The following is a 21,743-nucleotide window of genomic DNA, read 5'->3' as shown; positions in this document are numbered from 1 at the left end:
AAGAGCCTCAGGTGATCCTACTGATACAGGTGGTCAGAAGGCCAGAATTGAAGAAATATTATTTGTTGACCCTTGTTATAAATTCTCATAATTTAGTGGAAGATGCCAAGACCACTTCCTAGAATATCTCCTTCTAATTGCAAAAAGCTTATCCAAGTGAAACCAGATGAAATAGACAATCTGGATTGAAAAGGAAAAGCTGGTACATATGAGAAGTGTGAGTTTAATGGGCCAGAACATAAAACTCAGAATCCAAGAATGCTAAGTATGGAAAATTTACAGAAAAGACTAATGAGAAGATGATTTTTTTAAACTACAAGAGTAAAGCATACATATCATAATAGTTCATGGACTTGGAATTTGATGCTATTATACTCAAATACAATTTTAAACTAGAAACCATTTTTAATGTCATTGTCAGAGACTGACTTTCGTGTAACTTTATACCTTTCCAGTCAAGTTGCTTACCACAAGATTTATCAAAGTTCTGTGGCACTGCACATCTTTGTGTCACCAGAACTACTTATGGGCACCTTCAAAGCCTTCTCAATTCTCCTAAAACCTATTCTTTAGGAATGGTTTGAAGGGAAATTAGCAGTAGAGAACTGATAGGCATTTACAGTCAAGAAAGCGTTTATCAACAAAATATTTAGATTCTAATGCTTTTAGTGGTGGTGAATATAATATGAACACTTACTTTAAAAGGCTTCCACTGCCACTTATTAATGAAAATTAAATACTGGTTATCATATTTAATCTGTCAAGATAGTAGATTAAACATTTTAAGGTGCTAGAGAAGAAATATTTATTTGTTATAACTCAAATTTGAAAAATAAACCGTAGGCTTAGACTTCTGGGTTACATTTTTAAGCGCATTTTACTTTTGAGAAATGTCCTATAATCTTAGTACATTTTTAGCTTTATCATGAATGTCTCATAAGAATACAATTCATCTAGACCCTTGATGCACTTTAGAGATGAGGTTGGTTTTTAGTTCCACTCTTAAATAGCCAATTCAGCAATTCCAGGGCCCTTTTAATAATTTGGTAGTGTGTGTGATGTCTTACAGAAATCTTTGGCATCTGATTTTAAATAGTAAGTGCTCCATAGACAGCAGAGGGCAAGGTTGTTATAGGCCGAGAGTTCTTGCAATTTTAAAAAGTTCAGGCTCTACAACCTGGAGGTTTGTTGATTTTTTTTCTTTTTCCATTAATAGAAATAATGGATGACTGTTCGACCAATTGCAATGGAAATGGAGAGTGTATCTCTGGCCATTGTCATTGTTTCCCAGGATTCCTTGGGCCTGACTGTGCTAGAGGTAATGATGCTTTGTTGTTCTGCTTGATTTATGGAAATAGATGTCAGGATTATTAGCACTATTAATAGGAGGAGGAGTGGTAGTAGTGGTGGTAGTAGCAGTAGCAATAGCAGCAATACCCCGCACCACCACTACCAAAAGTTGAGTACTTACTCTGCCAGGCACTGTTTGCGTTACCTCTTTTAATTTCTGCTTCCTACCATAGCCCAACGGGGTAGATCTACTATTATCCCAGTTTTATGGGCAAAGAAACAGCCTCAAAGAGGTGAAGTAACTTAACCACGGTCACCTAACAGCTGGAATTTGTACCTAGATCCTCCGACTCAACCACTACATGATACTTCTGTTTCCTTCATAAACAAATTTATAATGGATGGACTTTAAGAGTGGGGAAAGTAGAATGCTGCCTATGTATACCAATGTAAACTGAAAGGGGTAGGCAATCACCCAAAGGGTAATCTAGAAAGGAATGACTGGAAAGTCAGAAGTTAAATTTACCGAACTTTACTGTTTCCCAGACTTGCCCATAGTTTAATTTTTGAAACGCTCTAGGTAAATCACATTGTTTTCTGATAGACGTACAGCCATTACTTTAGAGATATTTTCTGCTCATTTTCGATGTGTTCTTAAAGTTCTCGGTCTGCTAATACTTTAGTCTCAGATTTCTCAGCCACTCTGTTTCTTCAGATTAAATTCTATTCAACAGAGAATTCCGTTTCACTTTCTAGGTTCCCAATACTATAATAGATATTGTCAAGATGGGTGGTAAGAATGGAGCTGATGGCTAGTGTTACAAAAATGAATTAAGACAGAAGATAAAGGCCCTGCCCTCAAGGAGCCCAGAGTTTTACTAGGGAGACAAACAGTGACAAAGCAGAGTTAAGTGTTCTAATGAAGATCTCCACAGTGTGTTGTGGGAGTAGACATCTGTCCAGCATATATCTCTTTAAATGCACATTTTTTAAAAGATAAAATCCTACAATATGAATGACTCCCTATTTATTAGTTTTTCAAATTTTCAGGTTTTTCTTCCTAAAAGTAGCATATACATCTGTTTGAAGAAGAAAAACTGTAAGAGAAAAAAACTCCTAACTTAGAATAATGATGATGATAATAATAATAATTGTTTAAAAGTATGGTGGAATCAAAAGCAAGTGCTTGACATAATTTCTCCACTCAGGCTATTTTTATAATTTATCTTGATCCCACTTCCATAAGACGGCAATTTTGTTTGTAATCATGAACACATGCCTATTTAATAAAGGCTAAGACAGAAATGGTAAAAAATTTTTGCCTGAAGGGGCTGGCCCCGTGGCCGAGCGGTTAAGTTCGCGCGCTCCGCTGCAGGCGGCCCAGTGTTTCGTTGGTTCGAATCCTGGGTGCGGACATGACACTGCTCGTCAAACCACGCTGAGGCGGCGTCCCACATGCCACAACTAGAAGGACCCACAACAAAGAATATACAATTATGTACCGGGGGGCTTTGGGGAGAAAAAGGAAAAAATAAAATCTTAAAAAAATAAATAAAAATTTTGCCTGAAATATTATGCAAGAATCAATGGAGAATTGCACTTTCGAGATTTTTAAAGCATTATGAGAACATGAAAGTTCATTTGCCAACCTTCAGATTCGTGCCCCGTGTTGTGTGGTGGGAATGGAGAATACGAGAAAGGACACTGTGTCTGCCGAAATGGCTGGAAGGGGCCAGAGTGCGACGTTCCAGAGGAGCAATGCATTGACCCAACATGCTTTGGCCATGGCACCTGCATCATGGGAGTCTGCATCTGTGTGCCAGGATACAAAGGAGAAATCTGCGAGGAAGGTCAGAGCTCCATTTCACTCTGTCGCTTCAGACTTTTCTCTCACTGAATTGTCCAAGGTGTCGTTCTATGCTTCTAGTAGAGATATAAGTGGTCTTTGGGAACCATAAACGCTCAACATGTCTACTTAGTACCTGGAGCCGGGGACTGGAGTCAGAGCTGCTCATGTCTCTTCTGACAGTCTCTACTACTCACATTAGGCCAGATCTGTGACACTGGCAGAGCAGTAATGAAAAATGGCATTTCCCCCCTCGTTTTAACACTGTTTTCTAACTTGAGAATTTCCATACTGATAATTTTGGGTGTTAATTCATATGTTTTCACTGTTCCTAGGTGCACTAGGCTACATCTTACTTTAAAGCACATAATAAAAATAATAATATAGGCACATTTAGGACCATTTTGTAAATGTTTTCTTTGGGAGTGATTTCTAATTACCATTATTATTATTGCTTTATATTATTTGTTTTTATACCTCATGCTGAAACTTGACCTCCACACCTAAGGAATAAAACTTACCAATAATGGGTTTTAAGGCAGTGCCTTTATATTAAAATTCATTCCAAAGGAGCCTTTACACACACACACACACACACACACACACATATCATATTTTGAAATGGCAATAGTTTTATCATTTAAAGAGACACATTGGAAAATAAGTTTACTAGTAATCAGAATTTTTTCATGCCACATTCCTCAAATAAGACTGGTTTCAGAAATAATATTAAACCATTACCATGGGAGATAGTCTCATCACAACCGTTGTTCAGGAAAGAGGCTGCTGAAAATGCACTATAATTGCTTTTTAAAGATGGCTCATTAAGACTATTACACAGCATTCTAAAGGGTTTAATCTCATTCTGCTCCATGAGCAAGCAAGACTTTAGCTTTTCCACTTCCCATTAGCAATAGTAAAATTTTGGTATGAAGATTGTATCTGCTCCAGTGAATGGCGTGGGGCCTAGACAAGGCACCAGAGTTCCTAAGTTACATTTGGAAATTGTCTTTATGATGATCCAACTGCAATCATTATATTTAAGTTGTAAATTCAGATGCTGTATGGACACACACATTCACCCAAAAAATGGTGTCTGTTACAACATCTACAATTTGCCATCAAAAACATTTAACGTAATTAATTTAGACCCTTCTGATTTAAATTTTGTAAGCAGTTGAAAAAGGACTTAGCTTAAATTTGCCTTTCTAGGGGTCACTAAGAAAATTTGTAGATTGACCAAGATAACAAGGAATACCATTTTTAACGGTGTAAACTTTTCAAACACAATAGAAAAAGATGTTTTAAGTCAAATATCACAGACCAGGAGCCCACAGACTGAACTGGGCCTATGGATGGGTTTTGTTTGGTTCACTAGTGGTAGTGGTGGTGTTTTTGTTTTTGTTTAATGTGACTTATTTGCCAAAATTTAAAAATAGAGAAGTGTCATATAAAAATCTCCATTTCTAGCCTCTCTTGAACAACTAGAAAATCTAATAATGCTGAGCCCATGTTCCCACTTGGTGGCAGTCAACTGGAGCCAAGTAACAGCAGCTTCCTTTAAACTGGACGCTTGCTCTCAGTTCATTCACAACATACTCTGTTTTCTTACATCCAGCGCATCTTCATGTGTGCTACCTGCCTGGCCCCTTCAGCCATATGGTTTTGTGCCTCTGATTTAAGTATGATTTACTTATTCGCTGAAGGTGGCCTTTTAATAAAATAAACTGTGTTAAGTTAAATGTTATTGTTTATTAAAATTGTTGTTGTAGTTTCATATAACAAAATGGCCTCCTTCTAAAACAATATTCCATACTTCAAACTTTCCCTCTTCCTCCAAATAACAAACGAAATCAAATTAGATGTACCTTCTAGTATTTATTTACTGGTTAGGTCAGGTATTAGAACCTTGTGCTAACGACTCTGAGATCACAGGTTAATTGTAATGGCAGTAATACTAATTATAATAATGCTTACTTAGACTTAACTCTGTTCCATGCCCTCAAGCCACACCCTATAACTAGGCCAGTCTTGCAAATGATGGAAGGTTGTATCAGTCTATTTCTATTGCTGGAAAAGTAATTCAAAGCATACATCCTCATCATGGTAAGTTGTTTTAGTCTCATCTTATTGGTATGGGAAGACCAGAAAATTGGAACTCAACTTTCACATGTCCCATGAAATGCTAAGTTAGTTGAAAGCACAAAACAATTTTCTCTAAGGCAAACATAGGAATTGACTTCTAAAATACTTAATGCATTTATTAGAATGTGTCCCAAAATTTCTAGGCTCACAGAATCACAGACAAATAGAACTGAATCTGTCATATTCTAAAACATTGAAAACTATGTCACAGTATCCTGATAGAAAGAGAAACCATGAAGAAAATAATTTTTAAATTAAGTTTAAAATATTTCATTTTCAGTGCTTCTAAGGAATAAATGAGAGATTATAAGAAATTGATTATAGTGTCTGATTTCATGCAACTGCAGTCACCTCACCTAATAATTTGAATAAGCCAAACTTTAAAAAAAAAAATATATATATATATATTCCTCTAGACACATCAAGTAAAAGCCATTTTGGGGAGCTGTGATTCAAATTTCAGAAAAGACGAACAATGCCCCCCCCCCCAAATTCTTGGGCTTTTTTGCAAAGTTGAAGAATTCCTATAGAAGGCCCACTCTGGCCCACCCACCCATTTGTGTGGGAAGATTACACACGGCTCACAATTTCACACAGCTTATGTGTGGTTTCCTTCTTCTAAATTTAGAATGCAACCTTTATGATACCCTACTGTGTTTGTAAGTGTTAATAATCTCGTTTGAACACAGTATTTACGAGTCATTTTATTCCCTAATTAAAACAGCATAAATGATATAATATTAGGAAATCAATGTGAGTATCTTGGTCTCGTTATTCTAAGGTATATTGGCCACACCAGTTCACTTTGAACCTTTTTCTCCCTTTTTTGGGCCTTCAGAGGACTGCTTAGACCCAATGTGTTCCAGCCATGGCATCTGTGTAAAAGGAGAATGTCACTGTTCTACTGGTTGGGGAGGAGTCAACTGTGAAACTCCACTTCCTATATGTCAAGAACAGTGCTCAGGACATGGGACTTTTCTTTTGGATGCTGGGATGTGCAGCTGCGATCCCAAGTGGACAGGATCTGACTGCTCAACAGGTAACTCTGTAGTTATCTTTTTCTCCTCTTTCCTCTGCTCCCCAGTTCTCTCTGGTCTTTGCCTTAAGGTAGTACTTCTTAAAGTCTGATCTTTATGCCTTCCTGGGTCATAAGGGGCTTCCAAGCACTTCCTAGGCTAGTTGTTTACTGGGCTTTCGTATGCAACATACTGCTGGCTTTTTAATCATATTTTTCATTGTCGTAGCTCTGCGCTTGAACCTCTGTCCTTGTTCTGTATTCTCTTGTAGTTAATTTGTTGATTCTCAAGTCTCCTACTATCAGTTCTATGCAGATTACTTCAAATCTGTATCTCCTCTAAACTCATATAATCCTTCATTTCCAGCCATCTGCTAAATATTTCCATTGAATATCCCATAAACTAAAAACACAACTTATGGACTGGCCCCGTGGCCGAGTGGTTAAGTTCACGTGCTCCGCTGCAGGCAGCCCAGTGTTTCGTTGGTTCGAATCCTGGGCGTGGACATGGCACTGCTCATCAAACCATGCTGAGGCAGCGTCCCACGTGCCACAACTAGAAGGACCCACAACAAAGAATATACAACTATGTACCAGGGGGCTTTGGGGAGAAAAAATAAAATCTTTGGGGAAAAAAAAAAACACAACTTAGCCCAGGAACTCTACTCTGTTTATATCTTGCCAGATTGCTGCTCAATTACTGTTCCCACAACTTTGATTTCCTTGTCCAATTCTCTACCCTAACATCAGCCACGATTCTCCATTGTCTATAGATGAACCTCAAATATTCTAGCCTGATATTAAAAGACCACCACAAACTACTCCAAATCTCTATCTCTAGCCTATTTTCTACTTCTGCTTCCTGCAGAAATCCTTCCTTCTGCTAAGGTAATCTGCAGGCTCTGCTCGCCCCCAGTGCATCACATGTTCACATTTTTCTTTATACCCTTTCCTTAACATGGAATGCCATTACCTTTCCAGCTACAAAAATCCAACCCACTCACTAAGACCAACTACAGTTTTAGCCATTCTATAAATCTTTTCCTGATCACATCAACAGGATCCTCTGAAATCCTATCGTACCCATTGCCAGAGAGTAGAAAAGGGATTGTGGTGTAGGTATTTGTGTACACAACTTGTTTTTCCACCTGAACTAAAAATAATGGGTCATTCTTTATACTTTTTTTTCTTATCCTCAGACCATGGGCTCATTAAATGAATAGAATTAATAAATGATAACTCCTACAAAGCCCCTGCCTATGAATTTTGTTGAGGATGTAAAATGACATGGGATAAGCAAGGATAGGTGCTCTGTGAGACTTTTTGTACCACTGAGTCAGCTTATGAACCGAAAAGTCTACAATCCTGTGCTGTAAAGAAACAGCAGAATCCCTCTGTTAAGAGAATTAATTCTAACCTAATATTTCACTGTGCAAAATTTTGTTGCCTTACAGAGAAATAATATGGGAGAGAAGATTGTATTTTACAATTTCAGAAAATGATTAAAATGCTAAAGACAATGTAATAATAACTAAAATGCAAATCTAAAAAAATCTTTCGTTTATACATTTAGAAAATATTCGTGCGCCTGCTCTGTGCTTGGCACAGTGCTCGGTGCTGGAGTTAGTGGTGAACAGAATGGACGTGGTCCTTGCACAAAAGGAGCTTATAATCTAGTGGAGGAGACAAAATAAGCAAGTCAGGAGAGGGTTATAAAAGGGAAGTAACTGGGTATTATAGGACTGTACATTATGGATCTAACCTGATTATTAATTTATTTATTGAATGCTACTGAACACCTTCCATCCTTCCATGTGTCAGTTATAGTATCATGGCCTAGAGCTTCAAGTTTAAAATAATAATATTTACATTAGTATTATTATTAGAGCACACACTTACATAACAATTATTATGTATTAGGCACTATTCTAAGTGTTGTACATATATTAATTCACTTCATCCTCATAGCAGCCCTATGAGATAAGTACTATAATTATGTCAACTTTACACATGAAGAAACTGAGGCACAGAGAGGTTAAATAATTTTCCCAAAGTCACCCATGTAACAAGTGTCAGAGTCAGAATTTGAACTAACGTATTCTGGCTTCACATTCCATGTATTTAACCACTGTACTGTCCTGTCCTGTCCTTTAGAAACCAATCATCTAATTCACTATGTATAAAAAAGTATCATTGTTGGACCATGTCCAGGGCCACCTGCCACAGAGCACAAAGAGGGAGCAGTAGGTTATTTCTGTGAGAGGAGGCCCTACAGTCAGGCAAGACTCTGGAGAAGTCTTAACACTTGAACAACACTAGAAAGATGACTACAAGTTTATCAGGTGGACAAGAAAGCAAAGAACATTTCAGGCAGGAGTAACTTAGCAAAGAAATAGAGATGTAAATCCAAATGACACATTTGGGGACTTGCAAGTCATTGGGTATAGCTGCAGCCTAGAAGTCCAGAAGGAGATAAAATTGGAAAAACAGAGAGGGGCCAAAACACAGGGAGTTTTATTTACACACCATGCTAAGGAACTTGCATCTCTTCTTGACACAATAGGAAGCCACTGAGTGGTTTTTAATAAACAGCATTTTAAATAGACCACTCTGACAGCAACTGAGAGGACCAAAGGGAGATGGATGATACAAGGATATTAAGAGACAAGTTCAGTGTGATTATTGGAGTATTCCAGGAGTGAGATGATGGGGAGGGCCTGAACTGAAACTTTGATTGTGAGAATGGTGAGGCAGAGCCAGACCAGAAGTGAGTTATAGTTACTATGGTAGAGGAGAGACAGAGAGGAGTCAGGGATGGCTGGATAAAAGGAAGCACTACCGGCTGAGAAAGAAATGCATAGGTGGAAAACCAGGTTTGGAGCAGAGGGACAGGACATGGTGAGCTCAGCTATGACATGTTGCGTTGGAGGTGGCTGCAGAAGATCCAGGTGGATGTGTCCAGTGAGGGATTGATAGTCAGGAATGGAACTTATGACAAAAATCCTGAACTGGGACAAATATTTGGGACGTAGTTCAGACCTTAAGAATGCATGTTATTGTCCAAGAAGAGTGTGGAAAATGAGAATGAAGAAAGTCAAAACCCTGGAGAACACCAACAGTTAATATCTTTATCATATTAGGATTCTTAACATTGAGTCAAAGACTTGCCTCTTTATATATGACTTAATAAACACTTAATGAATAGTGATTCTGTATTTTACAATTTCTCTGTCAGGCCACTCATATCCCTTATGTGTCCTTCCTGATGCCTCAGAATTGGGTAAAATTCCTGGTAATATACCACTCACCAGCTGCACAAATTCAAATATTTGTATGTCCACTAAATCAACATTAAATTCAATGTACTGAGTGTTTCTCTTTCCCCAGCCCACTCATACTACCTAATACACAAAGATACGCACCAATCCTGTCAGCAAAGAAGAAAATCATTCAGAAGGGCAGGAAGAGGCTAATTATGAACATGCCTCTACACTCACCCTCCTTCCCTCTCTTCCAGGTGAAGTACCCTGAACCCTACCCTCCTCCTCCCTCACCTTGAATGATACCTTACTCACCAAAACAAACCAAATGATGAGAAAAAATTGATAGAGCCATAGAAGATCAGATCTAGAACAAAGTGTATAGATATCTGGTTCAATTTTCACAAATTTGGTGGCCTCTAGTCCACCTGCCTTGGCATCCCTAAGGATTCCAATGCACTGAGGCACAGAGAAGCTACCCAGTTTACCCCTGGTATGAGAGCCACTGCACCATTCTAACTTCCTCATTCAATTGTTCATTTGTCAAACATTTATTGAGCCCCTATGTCCCCATCAGCATGTGAGGCAATGGGATGCTTTATGATGAAACATATCTATAGTTGAGGAGACATTTTGGAACAAAGATTTTAAATCTCTCTCACTAAGTGCTATAAAAGAGACAGAGATGCAATATGCAAGGTGTATTTAACATTACCTGAAGGTCTAGGAAGTGGTCACAAAAGACTTCACAGATCATGAGAGGCCCTGTATGCCATACTTTGGAGTTTGGACATGACCCTCAGGACAATGAGAAAGCCATTGAAGGGATTTAAAGGGGTTAGTATCATGGCCATGTTTTCATTTTAGAAAGATCACTCTGAAAATGATTTTGAGACTATATTTAAAAATGATGAAAACCTGACATAAGGAAATTTAAGTGCAGATGGAGAGGAAAGGACAGACATGAGAGAGGTTAGGAAACAGGACTTGGTTACTGTATAAATGTCAGAGGCAGGAATTTTCACTGTCTCTATGATTTCTACATTGGGAGACTGGATGAATGGTAACAATGTTAATGGAGATATGAAATATTCGTCTATTAAACAAATTTTCATTGAGCACTTACTATGTGCCATGTCTTAGGCTCTTGGTATACATCAGTGAGGAAAACAAAGATTCCTGCACTACAGGAGCTTGCAGTCTGCAGGGAGAGACAGACAGTAGACAACAAACAAGAAATACACAAGGTTCTAAAACAGGAGGAAACTGAGAGCCAGAGAAGTTAAGGAATTTGTCCAAGGCCAAGATCGGGCTAGCTGCAAACTTGCAAGTACAAACCGGGTCTGTTGATTGCATTCCATGTCTAGCTTTCTTTTCAGCCCTCCACGCCCACCCCCACCAAAGGAAGAAGGAAAAGTTAGACAAGGAGCCGGGAGTCGGGTGAATAGCTTAGCTTACTGAAAAGGGAAAGTTCAAAGAGATGAGGGGCATCAAATATCAAGCGCATGAATGACACATTTCTGTCCAGAGATCCTAGACTAAAACCACAATTATCCCTTCTGGATCCAGTAGAAAAAGAACACTAGAAGCATCTCTTGCTCAAAGAAGCAAAAGGGTGAATAGGTGTGACCCAACTCAGTGGATTCTCAGGCAAAGTCTTCCTGATAAAACTACCAACTTGAAAAATAGGGGAAAGAAATGCCTTCCAAATCTCCAGTGTCATGGTAGGAATAGTCCTTCTGTGATTTTTAAGCTCCATAAAGGTTGTTCCCACAGAGCGTATTTAACCATCGAGATGATCTCACTGTGCAGACTTTTAATTGAGTGTGCTCAGTACAGGAAGCAATTTAACATCTGATTCTTATAATGGATCATGTCATTTCAAAGGTGGATATGCTCTTTGCCATTGATCATTTTCTTCCTCTAAGCGCAAGAAGCTTAGCTGTTAGCATGTTAACTGTGCTGCTCTGATACCAAAGGGACTGCAGTGAATGGTTTGCTGATTATTTTCAGTCTGTTTTCTAGGTACGTTGAGCATTGTTAGCAGCACTGAATTGATACTTGATATAGGCTTCTTTAACCTGAAAGTCTCGTGGTACCTCACAAAGGTTAACTCATTAGTCTTTAAAAATACCTCAAGAGGAATACAATAGAAGCTTGTTATAACATGGTGTACATTTGGATATACCACAGGTCAAATCATGCTCCCTTAAAATGTAACTCCTTGCCGTGAAATCTCAGTAATACATTTAGTCTGTACTAAGGGTTTTCGCCCTAGCCTCTAATATCAACATTGTAAAACGCATCTGCTATATTTCTTTCATTAAATCTGGCTTCTCCTAGTCACATAGTCTTTGAGGGGGAGCAGAAAAGCAGAGTTTAGAGCTTTGTACTCCTCTCTTCTTGATGAAACTTCCTCTGAGCCACTCTGTCTATTGTTACTTGCAGGTAACTGGCAGCAAAATTCATAAAAGGTAAGCGTCCACATAGACAGGACAACTCCTGCCCTTCTCTACTGTGATCGCCTCTTATTATACTGTTATCTTAGAAATGAATTAATAAGTCAGAGAGGTATGGAACATTAGACCCTCAGGTATTTCTGAACATACTATTTGCTACAGAACAGAAATCATAGGAGGTACTATTATCGTGTACCCCATCCAAGCAGGGTTAGTTCCTGAAGATCCCATAAAGCTTTGCTATAAGGAGATTTATTTTCAGGCTATCTTACAACATGTGGCCATCTTGTCCATGAGAGAGATGACAGTATGTTTATGTGAGTGTGTATTCACAGCACAGTGACCTTGAATAACTCACTTCACTTCTTTAGGTCCCAGCTGCCCCATTTTTAAAATGGTAGAAGATTAGCCAAATGGACTTTGAGACCACTTTCAACACTGAGATCTATGATTCTTGATCCTGTATATTGAGCTTTTGACACTGATTGAATGGTTCGTGGATTTGGTCTATAAACTCTCTTAACTCCGTATTATTTGTGGTGAGAAAATATTAATGTAAATAGCTTTGTTTACTTTATAAAGACATTCACACTTTGATATATAGACCGTGTTGTTTGAGAATTTACCTTTATTTATAGAGATACACATGCACACATATACATAAACATGTGCATATATATATCTTCATTATAACGATGTCTCATTATGTTTTAAATGTTCCCTAATGGATGGTGATATGCATCTACTAATAAAACAGATAATTAGAGAAGGAAGTTGTAAGAGGCCCATATAATTATTGTTGCTAGGGAAACTTTCCTTGATTATACAAGTACCACATGCTTTTAAAACATTATTAGTTTACCCCTTTATTGAAAGTGCCAGTAATCAAAAGATTTTCATCTGACTCTGCATGTCTATCACATACAATGCATCCTTCTCCTCCAATTTCCGGGTATTGATTACTCCATTTGAAATACTTAGTGTGTACACTGTAATTTTCCTACAGATGTTACAATAAAGGCAAGGTCATATATGCTATTTAATAAGGAAGCTATGTTCCAAGTGTAATGGACATGCCATGGGCATAACTATATAGCCATTCTTCATGCCATTGAAGAGAAAAATCCACTCATATATAAAGTAACTAGAATTTAGCATCTTCAATAGAAGGATAATTAATGTAAGCAGATTAGAAACGTAAGACTGCAGGTACTTTTCCCTATTCAGTTCTGGACACACACCTTGGGAAGAGTAGGTGAGTTCTCAGAAGAAATCTCTCTATTAGTTTAACAATGTTAATATATCATAGTGCTACAAATTCCCTGGATTTAAAGAAAAGCTCAAATATAGACAACTAGTCACTGAAACATGATGGGAGGTTTTATGGTGCTTTTTAGTGTACAAGGACTGAAAGGCTTATGACTAATTCCTATGTAGGCTTAATTGTCTTTAACTTGCTATTCTAAGTGTGACAACATCTGATCAAATTTATTTTAAAGTAATTCTTTTTTTACTCAATGAAAAATAAAGGGTAAACCTTAAGGTGACTCTGATTTGATTGGTAAGCAAACCCCTGCTTGAAATATAGTGGCTACACCGTTAACACTACAGTGAGGTCAAAATATTAACTCTAGATTATTGAATCAGTAAGTGAGGTTCATTGATGTCACTAGAAATACAACTCAAAAGCATCCTTAAGAGAATTCCAAGTCAAATTAAGTGTGTATGACTGAATCCAACAAAATATCTTTGGGAGGTAGATATGAAATGGAAAAAAAATCACACTATTATCATGATTTCCTAGCAACACATCCTACTCAGAGATGGTTTGTCACCCCATAAGCCTTTTCTTTTTGGTCTCAAGTGAAAAAAGAAATTGAACCCAAAAATATTCTCAGATTCAAAAATCCCTTATCTTTATAAAAGAGAGTTCATTTAATGGTCATAAGATTGTATATATGGTGAAGTGATTCAAAGCATATCAAATGTTTTCAAAATACGTCTTTTGCATTTTGTTCTGAGAATAAAAACCACACCTGTAATGCCATCATTAGCAGGCAGCAATGCAAAAATCCAGTGAAACTTTTGACAATTTGACAAGTTCGAACTAAGAGGTAAATTCGCAGCTGCCGCTCTGTAAATCTGAGCTAACTCCACAGACTGTTCCAGGACATTAAAGCTTTGAAATTACTTTTCAAACCAGGGACCTATATTAAAACAAGGTAGCAATAGTGAGGCAAGACAATGTAAGTAAGCTCGAGTGTGTGGATGCGTGCTTATTTACCCGGTTAAAATACAGTTAATAATACGGAGTGGATTTAGACAGACCAATAGCATCAAAAAGAAGAAGGCAAATGTTGTGTTCCACTATTAAATGCATTCTTCTCATTTATGCAAACTCTTATTCCGAATCCCAGGTTCATTTACTATTTGGCAGTTTTTTTTCAGTTCACCTTTATCTACATGAAGTGAAAATAGACCCAGAAAAGAGTGTATCTAAAAGGTGCTTTTAGCCCTGTAGGTGAGACCCAGTAGGGAAAGTAGCCACCTGGATGCACAGCTCCACATGTGACCTGCTGTGATGGCAGTCCTCTGATAGGGGAGGAGGGGAGGAAAAGCCTCTGTAGTGGAGATGGCTGAGAGAGGTCAAAGGAAGCTGAATTCAATTGTGCAAAATTGGTGGCCAGAACACGGGGAAGGACAAGAATAAGTCGCCCCAATTCTGCTTGCCAAAATCAGATGATTGGAGATATTGAAGAACACCCTCATACATCTCCCAAATAAATTGAATGATACTTTCATTTCTGTAATAAAAATATCCTGCATTTATCCGATGGTTTTAATTTTTTTCCGAGTGCTTACATACCTATTTTCTTCTTTTCATCATTACGGCCATCCTCCAGAGTCATTAAAATTTGGATTGCATATTGAGCTTTGATAATACAAAATACCTGCAGGGCTGTGCCAGAGATTTGGTTTTTATATATTCTTCTGAGTCATCGGAGAGAAGGAGAAGAGGGCTGGGAAGGACAGAGATGAGTCCTTCATTAAAGAGTAAGGACAATACGTTTTCACCTGGAAACCTGATAAGGTGGAGCTCATAGAAATTCTGAGTGGGAACTTACATCTGCTATAAAGAACTTGACTTGTACCCAGGCTTCCACATTCCCAGTAACCTAGCAAAAAGGTTTCTATTACTCTCATAACGTCCATAAGATGTGAGGAGGGTAGGTAATAGTTTCCTCATTTTATAGTTGAAGGAACTAATTTGCTGTGAGACACAGGGCAAGGTACTTCATCGCATATGCTTCAGAGTTGAGGCTGGCAACAGAATTCACAGCCCAGTGTCCTGTCCTACCTAAAGATCAGTGTGGATTAATTTTTTTTGTCCTGCTTGTCACTTGATACACTTCTTGAATATGACTCATGTCTTTCATAAATCATGGAAAATGTTTAGTCATTATCTTGTTGAATCTTGATTTTCCCACCTTCTCTATTAGATCATCTCTTTTCAGAAGTTCCATTAAACTGTCTCCCTCTGGTCTCTGTATCTTTTACTTCTTTTTCCTGTTTTCCATTTCTTTGTTTCTGTTTCTCTGTTATATTATAGGTAATTTCTTCATGTTTGTCTTCTAGCTCACTAAATATTTCTTTAGCTATGTTTATTATGATGTTAAACCTTTCCATTGAATTTTTAATTTCAGTGATGACGTTTTCTTTCTAAAATTTTAGTTTAGGTTTTCTTTCAAATGTGCCTCATTAGTTGTTGGTAATTTCTTGCTCCTTGATCATGTTTTTGGTTACTCTCTTTTCTTTAAACATATTAAACATAGTAATTTTATATGCTGTAGCTGATAAATGCAACATGTTGTTTTTATGGATGTGGGTCTGTGGTTTTTGTTTCTATCCACTCTTGTATATGATAGCTTGCTTTCTTGTTTCTGTTATTTTGTATGTGTGAGTTCAAATATGTTGAAATTCTCTCTAAGTCCTATATGAAAGAAGTGTTCCTCTGGGGAAGATTTACCTTTGTTTCTGTCGGGAACCTGTCTGCACTACGGATCAGGATAAACTTTACATTAAAAAGCTCAGGTTACAGTTTTTTGGACCAGACAAACAGCATAAATTCAGGCCCCAAATCCACATGAAACTTGGCTAGTGGCCATAAACTCTCAGAGGAGGCTTGTTATTTAACATCTTCATAGTGCCAAGCCTGAGACAGATCATTTTCTTCTAGCCCATCTTTGCAAGGCCCATTTTGTTCTGAATGGGTTTTGAATATTGATCCCTGATCCCGTGCAGGTCTAAGTTTTAGCCAACAGTCTGGTCCCCACTCTGGACCCTCACCAAAACTCTAGTTCACTCAGTTCGACAGATGCCTCCAGTGTCCTGGCACAGCTCTGCCTTTCCATGTAATCTTGGGCAAATCAATCACTCTGGGTCTAAATTTATACATCTGAAAAATGCGTTTTTCAGCTAAATTCACATTTCAATTTATTTTTAGTAATTAACCTTTTTTCCCTCTATGTGGAGAAAAAATTTTAAGTTCCAATTACATCAAGATTTTTTTCTACTAAGATATGGGCAAATATATTAGAGTTCAACAAATCTAGAAGAATTCATCCCATGCCAGCAAAATGATTAAATTAATGTGCATTGGAAGAATGTTCTGAGAAGTATTGTTCAAAAGATATTTCTGAAACCATAGCAGTCAAAGTTAACAGTGGAGTCAAGAGTTAATAGTTTCAACAATCAAAGAAAGCTTCCCACACTTCTCTGCTAGATCCATTCATTTTTTTAAATTGAATTTTGCAGGCCAAGCAATGAAAATTAAAGCACTCCAAATATTATTGCCTACTTTCTTTCCCAACAGTCTTTCCTTTGTTCATTTCTTCTTTGATAGACTTACTAGAATAATCATGGAATGTTGGCACTAGATTAGATCTTAGAGATCACCTAGTTGTGTCCCCTCCTTTGATAGATGAGAAAACTGAGGCTCAGAAAGGTTGAATGACTTGTGTAAAGTCATGCAGCTAATTAGGCATATAGTTAATATGTTAATATGAGACACATCTCATGATTTCTGGTTTAGGCTTTTTGTTCAACAAACCATTCGGAGAGCCTTGTGCAGGTTCAACAGATGTCAACTTTCCATTGTCAGCCTTTCCACTGAGTCTCTAGAAAATGAGCAATGATGCTGGCAGAATCCCAGCATCTCTTCTTTGACTATCAGAACATTATGAAAATTGTCAAAGATTCAGCGTAGGAAAATTCAGACAGAAAGGAACTCACTTCCTAGCTCTGCTTCTAAGTTACTGTGTGACCTTGAGTAAGTTACTTCGTTTCTCTGAACCACTCCTGTAAAATAGGGAAATGATTCTTACTTTGTAGGGTAGTCATAAGGGTTAAATGAGATAATATATGTAAAATACCTAGCATAGCGCTTCTCCCATAGTAGACATTAAATTATAATAATAAATGGTAGCTATTATTGTCATTATATTTCAATTCTCATTGTAAAGACACATTTCAAAGACATAGCTTTTGTAAGTAGAAGATAAATTAGTAGCTGTCTCAAAGAAATTCATTTTCAGATACTGTAAAGCTGAATTAATTTTAAGGAGTATGAAAATTCTTTCTACTCCAAAGTCATGACATTCTTTTGTCTCTACCCAGATGGGTTATTTCCTGTGTTTGTAGAATAGATGTTCTACTGAAAAGTTGCCTAAAAAGTAGTTGTTCTATGTCTTCACTCCCTTTGCTTTAAGTCCTGCTATTCATTATAAAATCACATTCAAGGAAAATTTATATTCTTTGTGTGTCAGCTAAGATTAAAGTGACAGGAAATACCTCCCTCAAGGGAAAAAAAGAGAGTAGCTTAAACAAGATGTAAGTGTGATTTTCTCTCACACAAAATAAATCTAAAGGTAGACAGTCCAAGGCTTGTATGATGACTCCAGAAAGAAAGCTTCTTCTAGTTCACACCTCTACTGTCGCTAGGATGGGACTCTTATCCTCATAGTACACAGTGGCAGCCTGTGGTCCAGCCACCACATCTTCATTCCAGGCAAGGTGAAGGAATGGGGGGAAAAAGGCCTGTCCCCTCTCTTTTAAGGAGACTTCATTGAAGCTACTGCTGTAAACATTACTTATATCTGTTTGATCAATAACTAAGTCACATGGCCACGCCTAGAAGCAAAGGAACCTGAGAAATGCCATCTTTATTTAAGGAAGCCATGCATCCACCTAAATAATATCGAATTTCACTGTAGTTTTCTAGCTCCCGACCAACATACAGGGCAACATGATCAGTTCTTTGATTCACTGTGCCCTCATCATAAAGACAAACCCATAGCTCAGTGAAAATAAAACTTTTCTTTGTAGTGAGACCAGTGAGACACTTCACCTACAGATCCTCTTCATGATTTGATATGGAAAATGAATTGAAGTATCTTCTTAGTTTTTGTATTAATTACATGTCAAAATGATAATACTGGTTATATTGGGTTTAGTAAAATATATCATTAAAATTAATTTCACTTGTATTTTTAAAATTTTTAATGTGGCTACCAGAAAATTTTAAATGACTTATGTGGCTTGCATTTGAGGCCCACGTTATATTTCTATTGGACAACACTGTTCTAGTATATGACAGTATTACATTTAGCCTGGAAAATACAACCAAGCGTATCTTCCAAATTAAACTGATTATATTCAGGTACCAAGGTAGCTGAAGTAAACTTGTATACAGGATTGTTGACAAAGTCAGTTATATGTGGAGAAGCTCTACCAAAAATGGTGATTTGGGTTTTAGTATAATTGACCGACAATCATTTTTAGCAATAGTAAGACAGCAAAAGTAATCATTATTAAATCCACTTCTAGTTTATGACAACACAACCATAATAAAGAAGTATAAAAGAATGTTTATATTTATATTTCCTAAGACAGGAGAACCATCAAGTCATTGATTCGCAGAGTTCTGCAAAATACGATAAAGAATACAAATGTGGCACAATAGTAGAATAATCAAATGCCTAATGATAACCTACTTCTTTTATAGAACATAGGCCTCAGAAGTCCAGGCTTTCAATCTCTCAAAAAGGAAACCAACATATGTTTTAGATAAACTGTCTAATAGGGTAATAGGTTTATAACTTGAATGGAGTAAAGAGTTTTTATGTCATAAAATGAGTTAGAACACTCTGGGTCAAGCCAGAAAACCTAGAGATAATAAACAAACTGGCAAGAATTAGAGTTTGTCATTCGGAGTGGTTCTTGGATGGTTCTTAGGCCGTGAAATCTTCCTCAGATGCTTTATTTAGCTTGAGTGTTTAAAAAATCATGTGTGCTAGATAAGAGGGAATTACTAGGATGGAGACAGAGGTGGCTCGGAATCACCAAGTTGTCAGCTGGCATCTGAGCTGCCATGACCTCGTTCTCCAAATTCATGCCTTGTATAACTGCCACAGAGCCTGGCCTCTTTACTGGATGGAACAATCAAATCCAGATCTTTCTACAAGGTCATATTAAATCTGCGTTTTTGCTTAGCAATAAGCTTTTCATAAATAGAAGTTGACTTTGATAAAAATCCAAATGGCCTCTTTTTATTTATGAAGGTGTCACCACATTAACCTGGCTGGAATCGTTCGTTTGTTTTTCTCTGTTCAACATTCTTGTCGAACCAGATACTGGGACAATAGAGACAGAATGTATATCCACTTTAGTTATCATCAATCCCTTCAGAATGAGAGATGTCCTTCACTTCAGGTGCATGAAGAAAAGGTTGAAATAGTCCATGGAAATCAATGGATTACCAATACAGTGTGAAAGCCTCAGTCCATCTCAATCCTCTCAGCCTCCTTACATTGTTAGTCCAACCATAAATGCAGACAAGAGCTGGAACTACTATACCAAGGGCTAAGATAGTGAAGAAATGATTAATATCTGCTTTTTTCTTTTTGCCTTTCATAATATCCATCTTGAGTATGGCAGTGAGAAAGGAGAAATTAATCCTAGTCTGTAATCCTATGCGACAAATGAAATTTATAATGTTGGCCTCCAGGCTAGCTACAGACAAAGTTTCTTTAGATTTTATCCCACATCCTACCCTTCAGTACCAGGTTTGGTGCATAAATACACTTTTTGTGTGTAATGAAATTTCCCTTTGGGTCAATACATCTCTCTCTAAAAGTATCTCTCTCTCTAAAAGATTGGTTCATGGAGAAGCAATCCACATAGTCCATAAAGATTTCTGGTAGAAAGCAATAGGATCCACCACCCTCCTAGAATTCAGCTCCTAAGATATGATTAATTCTACCATAAGGAGCAGAGAATGGATAAAAGTTTAAAGATGATTTTAAAAGGACCACATATCTAAGCAAACTATGTGCACTTTGACAGGAGATATACAAGCATAAAGGCAAATCATTTCCAGATTGCTAGGGAACTAAATCAGGACCAAAAGGAAGAGAATCCAGTTATATATGTCAGACATTCAATAATAGTTCGCCTTACCTCTGCCAAGTTTGGTAGTTGTTATTGTTTCTTAGCTAAGCAGAGAAGGAAAGAGGCCAAACTCTCATATTTGAGAAGATACCTGTGTTAAAAACAAGACCTCATGAACACGTTAAAACCAATTAGAAAAGGCAAAGCAACAACAGGGTCTCTACCTGTGGAATTCCAGCCTGGGATGTTCCAGAAAAATCTTAGTCACCAAAGAACCCTTTGATGACTCTAAGGAATCTATATAAATAAATACATCCAATGTAATTATTACGTATTATTATGCAGTATATTGTCTGCTGAAGCTTCTGCCACCATTGGACTAGCTGACCCTAATCTGGCGACAAAAACCTCTTGCTGCAGAGTTTACAGACTCCTGTTTCTAGGAATGTATACCTGGAGTGTATATCTGGAATGTATACCTCTTCTGGCCCAGATAATCTGTACCATTGTGGGGCTTATCAATGACTATAATGATATTTATGGTAATGATGATGATGATGATGTTACATTTATTGAGCTCTTACTATATATGTGATTTACAAATATAATCCATTTCATCCTCATGTCAGTATTTTCCAAAGTATTTTCTATACAACTGTTTTTTGCAAGATGTTATGGACAAGCAAAAAACATTCTGTAGTGTAAAAAATAAAAGGAGAAAAACTATAGGTGTTAGCTCCCAGTTGGAAAATCATAAAGCACATTCTCATGTTACAGATTCTAAAAAAATCTCTGTGTAAGGAAAGCTGTCTACGAGAGCTTCCCACAGAACTTTGATCAGGAAACCCAGGTTTTGTTTAGCATTTCTTCATGTCCTCTGGAGATAGCAATGTCCTTTGGAACGCACTTTGGGAAAAGGTGCTATAAAATTTATCATCATTTTATAGATGAGGAAATGAAAAGTTAGAGAAATTCAGCAGTGTGGCCTCAGATCACATAGCCAGGGGGAGGCAGAACCTTTGAAGCTAGGTCTGTTTATTGCCAAAGTCCATGCTCATCATTGACTGCAATGACTCAGAGGCTCGTTGTCGTGTATTAACTGTCACTTATGTTCAAGGTGCTTTCTGTGTGCTGCCTCTCACCCTTGTAACACTCTTGCAGTGAGAGTACTGTTATCCCCATTTTATAAATGAAAAAACTGAGACTTGGTTAGATCCAATGACTTACACAGACCTTACCAAGCAAAGAAGCTTATCCAGGACTGTCAGCAGGGATGGAGA

The 21,743-nt window shown here is 37.5% G+C and overlaps 1 protein-coding gene across 2 annotated transcripts in view; it reads left to right on the top strand.

The window, feature by feature from the left end:
• Positions 1-21,743, top strand: part of TENM1 (teneurin transmembrane protein 1) — a 735,430-nt gene that overhangs the window by 497,612 nt on the left and 216,075 nt on the right. For both annotated transcript variants that reach the window (XM_070604355.1, XM_070604354.1), the window contains 3 exons: positions 1,217-1,318; positions 2,946-3,140; positions 6,120-6,320. In XM_070604355.1, the coding sequence (XP_070460456.1) occupies positions 1,217-1,318; positions 2,946-3,140; positions 6,120-6,320 (498 nt within the window). The remainder of the gene's footprint in view (positions 1-1,216; positions 1,319-2,945; positions 3,141-6,119; positions 6,321-21,743) is intronic.

The sequence above is a fragment of the Equus przewalskii genome, chromosome X, assembly GCF_037783145.1.
Source record: "Equus przewalskii isolate Varuska chromosome X, EquPr2, whole genome shotgun sequence".
NCBI lineage: Eukaryota > Metazoa > Chordata > Mammalia > Perissodactyla > Equidae > Equus > Equus przewalskii.
Note: the sequence above shows the minus strand (reverse complement) of the source record. Positions and strands in the feature narration are given on the sequence as shown.